This window comes from Manis pentadactyla, chromosome 2 (genome assembly GCF_030020395.1).
Source record: "Manis pentadactyla isolate mManPen7 chromosome 2, mManPen7.hap1, whole genome shotgun sequence".
Classification (NCBI taxonomy): domain Eukaryota; kingdom Metazoa; phylum Chordata; class Mammalia; order Pholidota; family Manidae; genus Manis; species Manis pentadactyla.
In genome coordinates, this window is record NC_080020.1 from 191,465,735 (window position 1) to 191,484,489 (window position 18,755).

Genomic DNA, 18,755 nt, shown 5'->3' on the forward strand with positions numbered 1-18,755 from the left:
GCTTATCTGTATAAATTGTATCATAAGATTGCAGCAATTCAGTTATATATTCAGGTTCCATTGCTAATACTATTTATTATTTCTTGCTATTTCTACCACATCTTCAATTACTTCTTCTACTGAAGTCTTGAACCCCTCAGAGTCATCCATGAGGGTTGGAATCAACTTCTTCCAAACTCCTGTTCATGTTGATATATCGACCTCTTCTTATGAATCATGAATGTTGTTAATGACATCTTGAGTCCTCTCCAGGTTTTCCATTAACTTTGCCCAAATGTGTGAGAAGAATAACTATCTATGGCAGCTTTAGTCTGATGAAATGTATTCCTAATCATAAGATTTGAAAGTCAGAATGACTTCTTGGTCTATCGGCTGAAGACTGGATGTTATTAGCTGGCATGAAAGCAGCATTAATCTCATACATCTCCATCAGATCTCTCGGGTGACCAGGTGCATTGTCAATGGGCAGTAATATTTTGAAAGTGATTTTTTTTTTTCAGAGCACTGGTCACAATGGTGGGCTTAAAATATGCAGCAAACCATGTTGTGAACAGATATGCTGTCGTCCAGGCTTTGTTCTTCCATTTCTAGAGTATAAGCAGAATAGATTTAGCATAATTCTTAAGGACCCTATGATTTTTGGAATGTTCAGTGAGTATTGGCTTCAACTAAAAGTCATAAGCTGCATTAGCCCTTAACAAGAGAGTCAGTCATCTTGCCCTTTGAAGCTTGAAGCCAGGCCGTGACTTTGCCTTTCTAGCTATGGAAGTCCTAGATGGCATCTTTTTCCAATCTAAGGCTGTTTTGTCTACATTGAAAATCTGTAGTTTAGTGTAGTCACCTTCGTTAATTATCTTAGCTAGATCTTCTGGATAGCTTGTTACAGCTTCTACATCAGCACTTGCTGCTTCACCTGCACTTATATGTGTTGGAGACAACTTCTTTCTGGAAACCATATGAACCAACCTCTACTAGCTTCAAACTTTTCTTCTGCCCCTCCCTTACCTCTCTCAACCTTCATGGAATTGAAGAGAGTTTGGGCCTTGTTCCAGATGAGGTTTTGGCTTTAAGGAATGTTATGGTCAGTTTGATCTTCTATCAAGACCACTGAAACTTCCTCCATATCAGCAATAAGGCTGTTGCACTTTCTTTTCATTCAGGTGTTAACTGGAATAGCACTTTTAATTTCCTTCAAGAACTTTGCTTTGCATTCACAACTTGGCTAACTGGTGCAAGAGGCCTAGCTTTCAAGCCTCTCTCAACTTTTGACATGCCTTCCTCACTAAGTTTAATCATTTCTAGCTTTTGATTTAAAGTGAGAGACAGGCAACTCTTACTTTCATTTGAACAAATAGAGGCCATTGTAGTGCTATTAATTGGCCTAATTTCAATTTTTTTGTGTCTCAGGGAATAGGGAGGCCTAAGGAGGGGGAGAGAGATGGGGGAACAGCTGGCTAAGAATACTCACAGCACTTATTAGTAAGTTTGTTGTCTTTTATGGGTGGTATTTGTTGTACCTCAGAATAATTGTAATAATAATATCAAAGATCACTGATCACAGATCATTATAACAAATACGATGATAATGAAAAAGCTTGAAATATTGTGAGAATTATCAAAATGTGATAAGGAGACTTGAAGTAAATGCTGTTAGAAAATTGAACTGATAGACTTCCTGGATATGGAGTTATTACAAACATACAATTTGTAAAAAAATGCAGTATCTGTGAAACACAATAAAATGAGGTGTGCCTGTAAATGAAGAATTACTGCTGCTTTATCAGCTTCTGTCCAGTACTTATCCATAAAACTCCTAAACTTTTAAAATAGACAGTAAGAATAAGGCTATGTGTAAGAAAAGTCACATTGAGTAATATCTGTGGTCCATCCAATAATGGAAAAAATTGTGCAGGTAGATGCTGTTGTTTTTAATGATACATAAAAGGGTACTGGCATACCTCGGATTTCATTGGCTTTCTTGAGTTCACTATTATGGATTGCTATATATGATATTATTTAAATATCTATCAAGATCTTATTTACAAAATTGTTCAGTCTCTACCATTTCTTTTAACATTTGCTGTGTAAAATAGTAATTCATTTTATTCATTCTGAGTTTAATATAATGTAGTCTGAATATTTTTGGGTTTGGTTAATCTGAGTATCTATGCATAACTTTTGTGGTTTCCTAGAAGTTCATCGTTTACTCCCAAAATTTTGTCTTTTAAATACTTATCCTTTACCTTCAGTAAGTCTGCATTGATGACTAGTTGTTTGTCACCTGTTGAACTATTAGGTCAGAGATGAACTTTTTTTTTTGTTAGATTGGAACATGATTTTGGATGGATTTTATGTATCTGTGTCTAATATGACAATAGTTTTTTTTGGCCTTCATCTTACCTTTTGGAGGAATGTTTTTTCTGCCTTTCTGTTCACAATAGTTAAGCTCATGCTTCTTCATCTGAAAAGTACAGTTTTAATTAAACTGTATTATACAGTGCCACTTTGACCCTGAAACATCTTAAAATTAATGTTTTCCAACCTGAGGAATCAGGTACATAGAACCTTGTGGGGTTGAGTGTGTGGGGAATCCTAGAGAAGAGAGAGCTAAAAAAGGGGATCCCCTAAATCTGAGTTTGAATCTGCATATGTCCTGAGCTGAATGCTTTGAATGCACAGGACAAACACAAATTGTCAAAAACAAGATTTGAATTATAACTGAATAAACCCCTTAGTGGCACATTTAATGAGACTAGACCAAAAGTGACATAGCAAAGACTTTGAGAACTAACTGACATTGGAACCACTGTCTATAGGAGGTGAAACAGAAATTGTAATCTGAAATTAGCTAAGTTATATACCTGCTAAAATAAACAGAAAAACAAAGATCAGTATTCCTCAAAGAATTATAATAGGTCCCAGAGTCTATACATTACCATTCACAATAACTAGCATATAGTCTAAAATGAAAAGTCAAGAACCAGTAATATATGACTAGTTCCCAAAGGAAAATATAATTAACAGGTGTCAACCCTGAGAAAATGCAGATTTTGGAAATACCAAATATTGAAAGCAGCTGTTACAACTCTACTTTATGAGTCATACACACTTGAAATAAATGGAGAGGTAGAAATCCTCAGCTGAGAAAAGCTATAAAAAAGAAACAAGACGAAATTTAGTAACTGAAAAATATCTGAAATAAAAAAATCTACTTCATGGGTTCCATAACAGAATGGAATTGACAGAAGAAAGAGACATTTAACTTGGAGATAGACCAATAGAAATTATTTAAACAGAAGAACAGAGAGAAAAAAGATTGGGGGGTAAAAAAAAAAGAACAGAGCTTCAGGACCCTGAGGGACAATATCAACAGGTTTCATTCATGTCATTAGAATCCAGAAGGAGAGGAGAGATTGGTGCAGGTGCAGAAAAATTATAGACTAATAATGGCCCAAAACTTCCCAACTTGGATGAATACATACATTATAGATTTAGAAAGTTCAGTAAGCTAATTAATACAAGGTAAAGCCAAAGAAAAGCATGCTCAAAAGTAATCAGACTGCTGAAAACTACAAACAAAGCAGCAGCAGTGTGGTATATAGTGGTCCTTGGTTACAGGTATGAGTTAAGCTTTGTGTTTTGTTACTCTTGGAAATTTTGCTCTACAAAGTGGCCCTATAGAACATAATTGAAATTTGGTTTGGGGGCATTAAAAGGGCTTACCAGCTCTTTTCTTCCACATGGGAATTTATAATTGGACCAAATGTATTCTTTATTAGTAAGGTAGGCTTTTGGTAAGAAAAGTCATTGGAAGGTATTGTTAACCAACAGATAAAGAGCCTAAACAACAAATGCCTGTTTTATGAAGGCACATTCCTCTAGTCTTTCTAATTGAATTTTCATGTGCCTGTGATGCATGGCCATAGACTTAAATATGATACATCTTTGCCATTATTACCCATAGTGTTGTGGGGAATTTAATTGGAGGGGAAACCTTTCCCAAAGGACTAAATCTAAAAGATTGTAGCATTATAATCACATGTGCTCACATTTCGTCTGATATATTAAGGAGTTGTCTTAAGTATAGTACATTGCACAATTTTTGGCCTATAGTAGGAAAATATCAAGGTTAATTTTCTTTTCCCTGCCATCTTCCATTTATCTAGAAAGCAATATCAATTACATGTAATGCAAAAATCATTTGATTATTTTGGGACTCTGTGTAACACTTTGCTGATCCATCAAGAAAATTGTCCTCTTCCTGGTAGGCTTTGTTGTTCTATATCAAGAGGGTAGTATAGCCAAGTGTCTAGGGAAAAAAATCAAAATAGAAATATTTGTTAATTTTTTATTTCTTTCAATATGTATTCATTTTAAAATTTGAATTCTCTAGTTTTGCATACCTCAGAATTAATTAGAATTACCATTTAAAAACAACTAATTGCATATAATTTTCATGCAAAAGTAACTGTTGTGTGCTATTGCTTTTTAATGAAACAATGTATGAATTTCCTATGAATATTTACCGATTATTAATAGGAATTTAAGTTTTGGTCATAATAATTGTACCAGGAAACTTGGAAGACTCCGTTTTCCAAAATTGTTAGATATTCAGATTTTCAGAGTTTGGTAATAGGTAAGTTTAGTGGTGTAAGTTTGGAGATTTTATTTTATAACAACAGTGTCTTGGTGCAGTAATGTTAGTTTGGTAAAAGATTGGTATAAAAATATTTAATCAACACTTACTGACTTTAGGTGTTAATGGGTCAAAAACTTTTGTTTTCTTATTTGTATATTTTCTGGTATTTTTCTGAGATCTAGAAATTTAGTATTTGTGGCCCTTGCACTACTGGCTTGTTATGTTCTAGTAAATTTTTATCTGCTTTTACAAATAGTACAATTAATATCAAAAGATGATGAAAGGAGTAAATATAAATAACGGCTCTGAGTTTTAAGTTTTCCCTTTATTGTTCTATTCAGCTGATTTAACTTTTTGCTCAAAATTAGTATTCTGAAACATTTTGCTGGGTATCCCTTTGAGAGAATGAGCTTCCATTGAAGCAGTGACCTTTAGCTCTACTCACCACTCTGAGGTATGATAGAAGGTGTCCTTGGGGGCTAAAATATGAACAGTGGCAGTATTATGAAAGCCAGTCTTTCAAGGGCACAGTTGAGTAATTCAACTCAAATGAGAAAATACAAGAAAAAGACTCCTTTAGCTGGAAAGGGGGAAAGAGAAGGGAAGCTAAGAAATTTTAGGACAATTTGAACAAATATTAATGCCTTTTATATATGACTATAGAGATCATGGCTTAGCTGACCTGATTTTGGCTGCTTTCTAGGTGATATTGATCATGGTTATCACATTAGTTTCATAGAAGGCATTGTATCCATTCTTGTCATCATGTCATACATGGGTACATCTGACACAACCTAATGTCTTCATTTTGTTTTCAGCTGGTGAAAACATTCAGTAAATTTCATTCAGTAAAACTTATGATATGGCATTTGATAATTCACCTTGATAATTTGACAATTCAGTTGGTTAGATATCTTTGTTGGCTAATTGAAAATAAAACGATCAACATGTTTGCCCATTTGTATTTGTTTAAAATATATCTTGTTAACATATTGAATTTCCTTTTGTTGTGCTATTTTTACCTGGACATTTTAATGCATATTTTTGAACTTCAGAGAGCAGAATGATGGAAGATACACAGGCTCCAAAATAAGGCCTAGACATTGCTTTTTTTAGTTGTTAACCTCTCCACTTTCTTAGTATCTGATGATTTTCACTGTTTATATAATGTGTAGTCTCTTATTGTGTCACAGTTCTTAATATTATGTTAAAATACGATGGACTATTTCTTTTTAACCTCTAAGAGTTTAAGAGTTTTTTTGATTCTTCCTCAGGTCTCTAGAGAAAATTTGTTTAAGTGTCAAGAGAAATGCAGTTGACCCTTGAACAACATGGGGGTTAGGGAAGCTGACCCCCTGCACAGTCGTAAATCCATGTATAACTTCTGACTCCCCAAAAACTTCACTACTAATAGCCTGCTCTTGACTGGAAGCCTTATCAATAATATAAACAGTTGATTAACAGGTAGTTTGTATATGTATTATATACTGTATTCTTATAATAAAGAGAAAAATGTTTATTTTTAATTGGTGCAAATTTGCAAAAAATTTTCCAGTATATTTACTGAAAAGAAAAATGTGTATAAGTGGATCCACACAGTTCAAATCTGTGTTCAAGGGTCAACTGTACTTACGTATGCTCATGTAATTTGTATTTTAACCAAAGATTATCTAAACCCAATGGTCTCTTGTTGCTCAATGACATAATAATCAAGGTCATATAGATCACTGAAGTAGCTTGTGTTTCTGGAAGTTTGCACTTATATTTGAGACCTTCTTAATAGCCTTCTCAGAAGCTCAGGGCATGCTGGCAGAGTTTTATCCTCTAGTTTATTTTCTGTTTATTATTAGCCATATAAATGGTAGTTTTGTTGGGAAGTGTTCTAATGTAGTACCAGGCTGTTTCCTATGTGTTTTAGGAGTATGCTTTTGTCTCTTCTAACACACAAGGCAATGTGATAATTAGGAGAATTTTAGAGCTGGGTTTTCAAAGTGTGTTTTATAGAATAGTAATTCTATAGATTATTAGTGATATTACATGTGATAAAAGGGGTTCTATAATTAAGTTTGGAAAACAGAGTTAAGCAATGTTAAATAGGGCATTTCTAAAGGGCTTCTAAGAATTTTTCTTATGGTGGTGTTTTGTAAATTCCTAAGAGGGAATGAGTCTGCAGAAGTTTGAAAAGTTTGGAAACATAGGATGACCTTATGTTTATAGTATGTATACTATTATTTCTGTGTTTTAGACTTTTTGCAGTTTTATACTCTTTATTATGCTTTTTTTCAGATTAATGATAATACCCATTGCTTTAATTTCAAAGATGTTTTTTCTAAAAGGTATCTGGAGGTTGAAGAAAACATTTGAGCATACTGTTTGAAAATGTAACTAGCATACTGTTTAAAAATAAGTTTAGCTTGTATTTTTCCCTTTTCTGGACTCAATGTATGCTGTATAGGGTTTCTCAAATATTTTCATTATGGTGAACTTTGGCAGTTTTCAAGTCATATGTGTTTACAGGTGTAACTGAGGGCATGGTTTTCATATTGATCACTAAAGAGACTAGTGTTCCATGGAACATGTTTTGGAAAAGATAGGTCAGCCTTAAGATATTCCTCAATTTGACTATTTCTTGAAGTGTTCAGTTATTGTAATAGAGAATTCAGATATTTGCTGTGTCACATTCACTGTTAGATTTTGGTTTGCTATTATCATTCCAGTTCTACCAGTTACTGGCTCCATGATTAAACTTCAGTTTGCATCTGGAATGGAGATAATAATAGAACTTACATTTTAGGGTTGTTGTAAGGATTGAGGCAAATTTTCCATGTAACACATTTCATGTAGTGCCTGGTACAGTATAAATACTCAGTGAAGTTTGTTCTTTTAGGGAATTACACATGCACATGTTCCTGTCATAGTCAGTATTGGATGGTTTGTCTTTTGGTCTTTCTCTTAAATTTTTTTTAGCAGGAGCCACATGTCTAGGGGCTGTACTGAAATTTAATAAGAAAGCCTGTCAGTTTTGTAGTTTTTTCCTAAACAAAATGGCTAGAGAGCCTCTCGGTAGCACTTAATCTAGCAGGGTGCATTTAGGTCTCACATATCTACCTTTGTGTTCTGTAGTAATAGTCTGTCCTCTTTAAGAGCTAAGTCGGTAGGAGCTAAAGTAGCTCTGGTTAGGCTATTGATGGTTTCAAAGCACTTGAGAGAAAAAGTTACACCTGTAAATACACATGCCTTGAAAACTGCCAAAGTTCTTGATAACATTTGTAGTGAGCAATGTCTTGCTTTTCTCACAATTTACCTGCATATTTATTAGAACATGTTCAACCATCCATGTGTAGCTTGTCTGTTCTATAGTGGAATCAGGCAGTAATAACTGCAGGCAAAATATTGAGAGCCTAGTTAAATGAAGTTGAAATGTTTGAAATAAATTGGTGGTAACTGTTTAGAACCGTCAGCAGAAATATATATCCTTTAGCATTTCTTGTAGTGCAGGACTGCTGGCAACAGATTCTCTCAGCTTTCCTCTGTCTGAAAAGAGCCAGAGGAAAAAATACAGTGCTGTTTTCAAGAACAGTAATATGAATGATGGACTTCTCACCAGGAACAAATAGGAAGATGGTAGGGAACAAAGTTATAATTTTTATAATGAAATTTTAGACTTAACAGATTTTTGTTTTCTAATTGCTGTGCAAATAATTAAAAGTAAAGAGACTGCTATTTAATCTTTTAACTAAAGAACAGAAGCACAAATTGGGGAATAAATGATATAGATTTATAAAAATGTATATGGGTTAGGTGATATTTTACTTATATGTATGTAGTATTTTAATTGCTTTAGAACCATGATTTCAAGTTCTAGAACTTAAGTCTTTGGAAGTAGGTGGTCTCACATGACAATAATTTAAACATTTTATACTTGTTTTATCTATAATTTTTATGTTATTTATTTAGACTGTATAATACTATGATTAATGAAAGATGTCTTTTTAATCCATAGTTTAAGTCTAACAGGTTACACTTAATAGCACTTTCAAGGGGAGAATAATTCTATTCTTGTATATTTTCTTTCAGTTATCTACATAGTGAACATGCATGTTTACTGAGTTTTATTACAGTTAAAATTATACCATAAATGACTTTTAAATGGTCATATAACTATATAAATGTAGTTTTTTGACTGTATCATAGTTTGTGCTATCCAAAAGATAAAAAAAATCCTATTTGCACAGTATGTTAACTATAATAGTATAACAGACTTTAAAAAGAAAGAAATTAAGTAAATGTTCAGCATTCCCAAGATTTATGTTCATTACATTTTATTTTTATTTTATTGTACTTTACATTTTCTGTATTTTATTACATTTTATTTTACTAATACTTATTTATGCAGTGCTAGTTCTGTGTGCCAGAAAGGCTAAGTAATTTGCTCAGAGTCACACAGCTTATTTAGTGGCTATGCAGGCTGGCTCCAGAATCTGTGCTCCTTATAACTTTGCTATGATACTTCTTTTCATCTTAAAATTAATCTTCTCAAAAAAGGGTTATACTTAATCAGTTTAACCTCAACTTACCAGTATTGGATGATAACTTTTTAAAAAAAGGAAACCAATTTAATAAGTGTAAAATGATGTAATTTTATTCTGTAAAGGAACTTGATAAAGATTAGTTTAAAAACATAAAGTTGTAGAAGTTAAATTATTGTTCATACAAAAGTTTTTGTATGTCATCATTTTTACTATAAGGAATTTAAAAGTAAGAGGGAAATTGACTAAGGCTATTGCTAAAGGAGATGGTTTCTTGGGGTGATTCCTAGAATGAGTCATCTGTCTTTAGGGACTGATCAAATTGCTTATTAACTATTTTTGGCAAGTATTTATAGTAGCAATACTTAATTGTGCAAAATACCAAGGGTTTGTTATAATTTTAAAGATTATTTATTTAAGATGAATGTTTTAAATTCTTAGGGCACTACCTATACATAGTTGAAAATACATATGTATATGCAGGAGAATGTAAATTAAAAAGCAAACTGTCCTTTTCTCCTAGTCCCTTAGTCTCATCCATTAGACCATCCTCTATCCTATCTGCCATTCTTATCATCTATCTGTATTACTATTAACTATTTATAAGAAATATTTTTTAATGTAAAAATCTAACATTTCTTTCTTTTTTTTGTGGTGGAGCTGCAAATTCTTTGGAATTGTGAATATTCTTTTGAAATATGGAGCCCAGCTAAATGAACTTCATTTGTCATGCTGCCTGAAGTATGAGAAGTTTTCATTATTTCGTTACTTTTTGAAGAAACGTTGCCCATTGGCACCGTGGAGCCATATACCTGAATTTATAAATCATGCAATTAAAGCACAGACAAAATACAAGGAATGGTTGCCATCTCTCTTACTTGCTGGATTTGACCCACTGAATCTACTATGCAGTTCTTGGTAAGAAATCCTACCATAGTGGACCTTACCCTTTTTGAGTGAATATACTGCCTTTAATTTCTTCCAATTTCTTGACATCCCTGTGTTGGGAGGAGGGTATATGTTTTTTTGCCTATGATGGCTGGGGGGGGTGCGAAGGAGTTGGGGGATGGGATGCAAATACCAAGTCTTAATGTAAGGATAGAGTCCTACAAAAAAGATCAGAGGTAACTGGAAGAGTAAAAGGGGATGGATGCTTGTGAACTCTTCCGAGAGGGACTATTCTTCTACTTAGGCCATCCTCATGCTTCTCTTAAAATGCCTGTGACAGAATTGTTGTAGCTGCTTTGGAGATTTTTGTCATCCTTAGATAACTGGATTGAATAGTTCTGCCCTACAGCATCTTGAACTTTGTCTCCCTTAATAAATACTAATTTCTGAAGTAGCTGAGTATATAATGTTTACTTCATGTAGTTTCTTAATGAGGGCAACCCCTACAAGTGATTGTATATTAAAGTTGATTTAGGATTTTTGGGGGCAAGAAGAGGAAAACTGTTTCTACCAGCCTCCAGCCTTCATAAAACCTGTTTGTGTCTAGTTGGGGCTGAGAAAGTAATTGTAGCCGTGAAAGAACTCTTTTGCCCTGATAATTCAAATCAAATGAGAGAATAGAATTAAAATCTCCAGAAAAATTAAGAACATGGGTATTTTACAAAATTTCAATGAAATATCTAGAAGGCTTCATTTTTGTGCTTCAGAAACTACCATTCACTAAAACAATGAAATTTTGTATTTCAGCAGAAAAGTGCTTTGATATCTTATTATTTGAGGTTTTCTTTTCAAAAGACGTCCTCCTTAGGGTTCATGCAAGCAAATGTCGTCCCTACTTGTAAATTTAGTTTGCATTTCTGGGATTCTTCCCTCCATCTGGTGGCTTCTCCATCTGTATGTGAAGAACAGGTCTTTATTTGGTGGGATTCCAGTGTCTACCTTTTTATTATGTCTGCTATTGTATAGAATTCAGGAATTTTCACTAATCAGAGGTTTTATGCTCAAGGGCTGTCATCCCTTTCTGATATGAAGGCTTCAAATATATGATTTCTAAGGAAAAGCTGCTTTCTGGTAGCTGGTTTGAGGAATATAGAAGTAAAAGCAGAGTTCAAGTACACGTTCTGATCTCTACTTTTTTAAATAGTTTTTGTTTGTTTGTTTGTTTATAGCTTATAATAGGTTGAGTCCCTGATTGTATATACTCCTTTCTCCCACAGCTGATTAACACATAACACATCTGATTGTCAGTCAGATGCTCAGTGTTGCAGTTTTCTCTATGCCTTTTCAGTAAATTTTCACAAAAATCCATTGTATTTTTTACATAGTTTAATGAAATATAGATTATTGATAATTTATTGAGAAACTGCTGGTTTTTGAGTTATTTGTTTATGTATGTTTGCCTTAACAAAGCCTCTTAACATGCCCGCATGCACACACATACATGCACACACACACACACACACACCCTACTGAGATATAAACACTCGCTAATGAATGCTGTGTCTAGCTATTAACAAAGCTATTTAAGTACTCTTACCATTTTACTTAGTGAATTTTATTGTTGTAAATTCTGTCAGCTGGGCTTCTGTCAGCTAGCAGCAGTTGTCCCTCACCACTCTAGGCTTCCCTCCCTGACTGCTGCTGTGAATCCATCCCAACACAGGGCTGTAGACTGTCCTGACAGTGTGTTCCCATTCTTCTCACCCCACTTAGTGTTTGTCTGCAAGGCACCCACTTTCTTCTCAGTCACACTCCTTGTAGGCCTCTACTGAAGCTACTAACTTGACTTCATATTACTTTCAGCCTTCATGCCTCATTCTGGTTTCTAGTTTATTATATTCAGCATGTTGCTTGACTGTAGTAGGAACTATTTTAAGTCTTTTAATGTGTTAACTCATTTAATGTAAAATACAGTAGCTAGATAGAATTATTTTACAGAGGAGGAAATTGAGGCACAGAGTGTTTAATGTATGTGCCCAAGCTCACACAGCTAATTAGTGCTAGAGCTGAGACTTGGGCTCCGTAGTGTGGCTCAGGTCTGTCTTTCTAACCACTGTGCTATGTGTCCACAGGGATAGGGTAGTTATATCACCTAATTTTAGGACCTTAACCCCTTGCCTAACTGGGGAGCAGAGGGGAATCTGTGCCAAACTCTTCTTGTTCCTTCCTACTCCTAAATTAGAAAGAACCTATGCAGTTAAAAAAATTAAGCATGGTCTCATTTCCTTTCCTCCTCAGCCAGCTACATAGACTGCTGGGAGGAGAGGAAATTATTTACTTTATTCTCCCAGAAGCTATTGTAAAATACACTGTCCCATCCCCAGTTCTGATCAGGCCCCTTCTCCATGTGAGCAGCCATTTGAGAATTTTTGTGGTAATAAGCCACTGCATATGTGCTACATTTATTGGATGTGTTAGGATAGAAAAGTTAAGCAGTAAGCCACAAATTATTTTGAAGTAAACTATAAAACTTTCACCTCTTAACTGAGAATGCCTACTGCATATATTTTACTTGGAAGGAGTAACTTTAGTCACTTTATATTCATTAGGAAAAATACAATGGAAAATTTCACTTTAACAATGAAAATGCTTAACGTGGTCAAATTTTTGTTCACTGATCTTTTATTGAATGGATAAAAGCCAGTGTTTAAACTGAATATGATAAGCCTTTTGCTTTCTTTGATTAAATTTACATTCATAGAGCTGTTTCAAGAAAAATTCTCTCATAAAAATTCCAATATGTGGAGGTGGAGCCAACATGACGGTGTGAGTAGGACAGTGGGAATCTCCTCCCAAAAACATATATACTTTTGAAAATACAACAAACACAACTAGCCCTAAAAGAGAGACCAGAAGACGCAGGACAGTGGCCAGACTGCAGCTACACCAGCGAGAACCCAGCGTCTGGTGAAAGGGGTAAGATACAAGCCCCGGCCCGGCGGGACCCGAGCGCCCCTCCCCCCAGCTCCCGGCGGGAGAAGAGCAGGCAGAGCGGGAGGGAGACGGAGCCCAGGACTGCTGAACACCCAGCCCCAGCCACCCCCACCAGCGCACAGACACAGTGCGTGGGCGGGGGGCCCTGGATACTGGGGGAACAGGGCAACAAGACCTCTGAGTGGGTGCCGAAGCTGATGCCCCTGTGACAAAGAAAAGCGGGGGCTTTTTGAAAGTCTTAAAGGGACAGGGACTTAACAGCTTGACAGAAACAACCCAGGTCACAGTACAGCAGCTGGAAATTACAGGGAAAACTGGGTGCACTAACCCCCTGGGCAACAGCTCTGAGACCCCTCACGGAGGCAAACAGTCAAGCAGCACCCCCATCCATCACCCCACCGGGCGCTGCGAAAGCAGAGAAGCAGCCTGAGACAAACTCCGCCCACAGAAAGGGAAATTCCTCCCTTCCAGCCAGGCAAGACACAAAGACCCAGTCTACATGCAATTACGCAACACAAGCCACTAGGAGTCACAGTTGTCCCAGTAAAGAAAGGCCAGTAGCAAGTGAAAATTTTGGCCCTCCCAGCTGACAGTCAATAGCACCTGTCAACATGAAAAGGCAAAAAAATATGATCCAGACAAGACTAACCCAGACAGCTTCGGCATCTGCTACATCTTCCCCTGAGAAGGAACCTGGGGAGATAGATTTAGCCAGTCTTCCTGAAAAAGAATTCAAAACAAAAGTCATAACCATGCTGATGTACTTGCAGAGAAATATGCAAGAACTAAGGAAGGAGAATACAGAAAACAAGCTCTGGAAGAACTTCAAAACAGAATGGACAAGATGCAAGAGACCATTAATTGACTAGAAAACAGAGAACAGGAACGCAGAGAAGCTGATGCAGAGAGAGATAAAAGGATCTCCAGGAATGAAAGAATTTTAAGAGAGCTGAGTGACCAATCGAAACGGAACAATATACGAATTATAGGTATACCAGAAGAAGAAGAGAGAGAAAAAGGGATAGAAAATGTCTTTGAAGAAATAATTGCCGAAAACTTCCCCAAACTAGGGGAAGAAATGGCCTCTCAGACCACAGAGGTACACAGAACTCCCATGACAAGGGATCCAAGGAGGACAACACCAAGACACATAATAATTAAAATGGCAAAGATCAAAGACAAGGACAAAGTATTAAAGGCAGCCAGAGAGAAAAAAAAGGTTACCTACAAAGGAAAACCCATCAGGCTATCATCAGACTTCTCAACAGAAACCCTACAGGCCAGAAGAGAAAGGCATGATATACTTAATGCAATGAAACTGAAGGGCCTCGAACTGTATCCAGCACGAATATCATTTAAATATGAAGGAGTGATTAAACCATTCCCAGACAAGCAAGTTGAGGGAATTTGCCTCCCACAAACCACCTCTACAGGGCATCCTACAGGGACTGCTATAGATGGGAGCACTCCTAAAAAGAGCACATAACAAAACACCCAACATATGAAGAAGGGAGGAAGAGGAATAAGAATGGAGAGAAATAAAGAATCATCAGACCACATTTATAATAGCTCAACAAGCGAGTTAAGTTAGACAGTAAGATAGTAAAGAAGCTAACCCTGAACCTTTGGTAACCACAAACTTAAAGCCTGCAATGGCAATAAATTCATACCTTTCAATAATCACCCTAAATGTAAATGGACTGAATGCACCAATCAAAAGACACAGAGTAATAGAATGGATAAAAAAGCAAGATCCATCCATATGCTGCTTACAAGAGACTCACCTCAAACCCAAAGACACGCACAGACTTAAAGTCAAGGGATGTAAAAAGATATTTCAAGCAAACAACAGAGAGAAGAAAGCAGGTGTTGCGATTCTGGTATCAGACGAAACAGACTTCAAAATAAAGAAAGTAACAAAAGACAAAGAAGGACATTACATAATGATAAAGGGCTCAGTCCATCAAGAGGATATAACCATTATAAATATATATGCACCCAATACAGGAGCACCAACATACCTGAAACAAATATTAACAGAACTAAAGGAGGAAATAGAATGCAAGGCATTCATTCTAGGAGACTTCAACACACCACTCACTCCAAAGGACAGATCCACCAGACAGAAAATAAGTAAGGACACAGAGGCACTGAACAACACACTAGAACAGATGGACCTAATAGACATCTACAGAACTCTACATCCAAAAGCAACAGGATACACATTCTTCTCAAGTGCACATGGAACATTCTCCAGAATAGACCACATACTAGGCCACAAAAAGAGCCTCAGTAAATTCCAAAAGATTGAAATCCTACCAACCAACTTTTCAGATCACAAAGGCATTAAACTAGAAATAAACTGTACAAAGAAAGCAAAAAGGCTCACAAACACATGGAGGCTAAACAACACACTCCTAAATAATCAATGGATCAATGACCAGATCAAAATGGAGATCCAGCAATATATGGAAACAAATAACAACAACACTAAGCCCCAACTTCTGTGGGACACAGCAAAAGCAGTCTTAAGAGGAAAGTATATAGCAATCCAAGCATATTTAAAAAAGGAAGAACAAGCCCAGATGAACGGTCTAATGTCACAATTATCGAAATTGGAAAAAGAAGAACAAATGAGGCCTAAGGTCAGCAGAAGGAGGGACATAATAAAGATCAGAGAAGAAATAAATAAAATTGAGAAGAATAAAACAATAGCAAAAATCAATGAAACCAAGAGCTGGTTCTTCGAGAAAATAAACAAAATAGATAAGCCTCTAGCCAGACTTATTAAGAGGAAAAGAGAGTCAACACAAATCAACAGTATCAGAAACGAGAAAGGAAAAATCACCACGGACCCCGCAGAAATACAAAGAATTATTAGAGAATACTATGAAAACCTATATGCTAACAAGCTGGGAAACCTAAGAGAAATGGACAACTTCCTAGAAAAATACAACCTTCCAAGACTGACCCAAAAAGAAACAGAAAATCTAAACAGACCAATTACCAGCAACGAAATTGAAGCGGTAATCAAAAACTACCAAAGAACAAAACCCCCGGGCCAGATGGATTTACCTCGGAATTTTATCAGACTTACAGGGAAGACATAATACCCATTCTCCTTAAAGTTTTCCAAAAAATAGAGGAGGAGGGGATACTGCCAAACTCATTCATTGAAGCTAACATCACCCTAATACCAAAACCAGGCAAAGACCCCACCAAAAAAGAAAATTACAGACCAATATCCCTGATGAACGTAGATGCAAAAATACTCAACAAAATTTTAGCAAAGTGAATACAAAAATACATCAAAAGGATCGTACACCATGACCAAGTGGGATTCATCCCAGGGATGCAAGGATGGCACAACATTCGAAAGTCCATCAACATCATCCACCACATCAACAAAAAGAAAGACAAAAACCACATGATCATCTCCATAGATGCTGAAAAAGCATTTGACAAAGTTCAACATCCATTCATGATAAAAACTCTCCAGCAAAATGGGAATAGAGGGCTAGTACCTCAACATAATAAAGGCCATCAATGAAAAACCCACAGCCAACATTATATTGAACAGCGAGAAGCTGAAAGCATTTCCTCTGAGATCGGGAACTAGACAGGGATGCCCACTCTCCCCACTGTTATTTAACATAGTACTGGAGGTCCTAGCCACGGCAATCAGACAAAACAAAAAAATACAAGGAATCCAGATTGGTAAAGAAGAAGTTAAACTGTCACTATTTGCAGATGACATGATACTGTACATAAGAAACCCTAAAGACTCCACCCCAAAACTACTAGAACTGATATCGGAATACAGCAAAGTTGCAGGATACAAAATCAACACACAGAAATCTGTGGCTTTCCTATACACTAACAATGAACCAACAGAAAGAGAAATCAGGAAAACAACTCCATTCACAATTGCATCAAAAAAAATAAAATACCTAGGAATAAACCTAACCAAAGAAGTGAAAGACTTATACTCTGAAAACTACAAGTCACTCTTAAGGGAAATTAAAGGGGACACTAACAGATGGAAACTCACCCCATGCTCGTGGCTAGGAAGAATTAATATCATCAAAATGGCCATCCTGCCCAAAGCAATATACAGATTTGATGAAATCCTTATGAAACTACCAGCAATATTCTTCAATGAACTGGAAGAAATAATTCAAAAATTCATATGGAAATACCAAAAGCCCCGAATAGCCAAAGCAATCCTGAGAAAGAAGAATAAAGTAGGGGGGATCTCACTCCCCAACTTCAAGCTCTTTTATAAAGCCATAGTAATCAAGACAATTTGGTACTGGCACAAGAAAAAAGCCACAGACCAATGGAACAGACTAGAGAATCCAGACATTAATTCAGACATATATGGTCAATTAATATTTGATAAAGGAGCCATGGACATACAATGGCGAAATGACAGTCTCTTCAACAGATGGTGCTGGCAAAACTGGACAGCTACATGTAGGAGAATGAAACTGGACCATTGTCTAACCCCATATACAAAAGTAAACTCAAAATGGATCAAAGACCTGAATGTAAGTCACAAAACCATTAAACTCTTGGAAGAAAACATAGGCAAAAACCTCTTAGACATAAACATGAGTGACCTCTTCTTGAACATATCTCCCCGGGCAAGGAAAACAACAGAAAAAATGAACAAGTGGACTGTATTAAGCTGAAAAGCTTCTGTACAGCAAAAGACACCATCAATAGAACAAACAGGAACCCTACAGTATGGGAGAATATATTTGAAAATGACACATCCGATAAAGGCTTAACGTCCAGAATATATAAAGAGCTCACACGCCTCAACAAACAAAAAACAAATAACCCAATTGAAAAATGGGCAGAGGAACTGAACAGACAGTTCTCCATAAAATACAGATGGCCAACAGACACATGAAAAGTTGCTCCACATCGCTAATTATCAGAGAAATGCAAATTAAAACTACAATGAGGTATCACCTCACACCAGTAAGGATGTCTGTCATCCAAAAGACAAACAACAACAAATGTTGGCAAGGCTGTGGAGAAAGGGGAACCCTCCTACACTGCTGGTGGGAATGTAAATTAGTTCAACCATTGTTGAAAGCAGTATGGAGGTTCATCAAAATGCTCAAAACAGACATACCATTTGACCCAGGAATTCCACTCCTAGGAATTTACCCTAAGAATGCAGCAATCAAGTATGAGAAAGACCAGTGCACCCCTATGTTTATCGCAGCACTATTTACAATAGCCAAGAATTGGAAGCAACCTAAATGTCCATCGATAGATGAATGGATAAAGAAGATGTGGTACATATACACAATGGAATACTACTCAGCCATAAGAAAAGGGCAAATCCTACCATTTGCAGCAACATGGATGGAGCTGGAGGGTATTATGCTCAGTGAAACAAGCCAAGCGGAGAAAGAGAAATACCAAATGATTTCACTCATCTGTGGAGTATAAGAACAAAGGAAAAACTGAAGGAACAAAACAGCAGCAGAATCACAGAACTCAAGAATGGACTAACAGGTACCAAAGGGAAAGGGACTGGGGAGGATGGGTGGGTAGGGAGGGATAAGCGGGGGAGAGAAGAAGAAGGGGGGTATTAAGATTAGCATGCATGGGGGGGGAGAAAGGGGAGGTCTGTACAACACAGAGAAGACAAGTAGTGATTCTACAACATTTTGCTACGCTGATGG

General features: G+C 36.3%; 1 protein-coding gene across 2 annotated transcripts in view; it reads left to right on the forward strand.

Moving 5' to 3' along the window:
* ASB3 (ankyrin repeat and SOCS box containing 3) overlaps window positions 1-18,755 on the forward strand; it is a 118,955-nt gene that overhangs the window by 85,493 nt on the left and 14,707 nt on the right. For both annotated transcript variants that reach the window (XM_036925930.2, XM_057497212.1), the window contains exon 8: window positions 9,829-10,086. In XM_036925930.2, coding sequence (XP_036781825.2) covers window positions 9,829-10,086 — 258 coding nt within the window. The remainder of the gene's footprint in view (window positions 1-9,828; window positions 10,087-18,755) is intronic.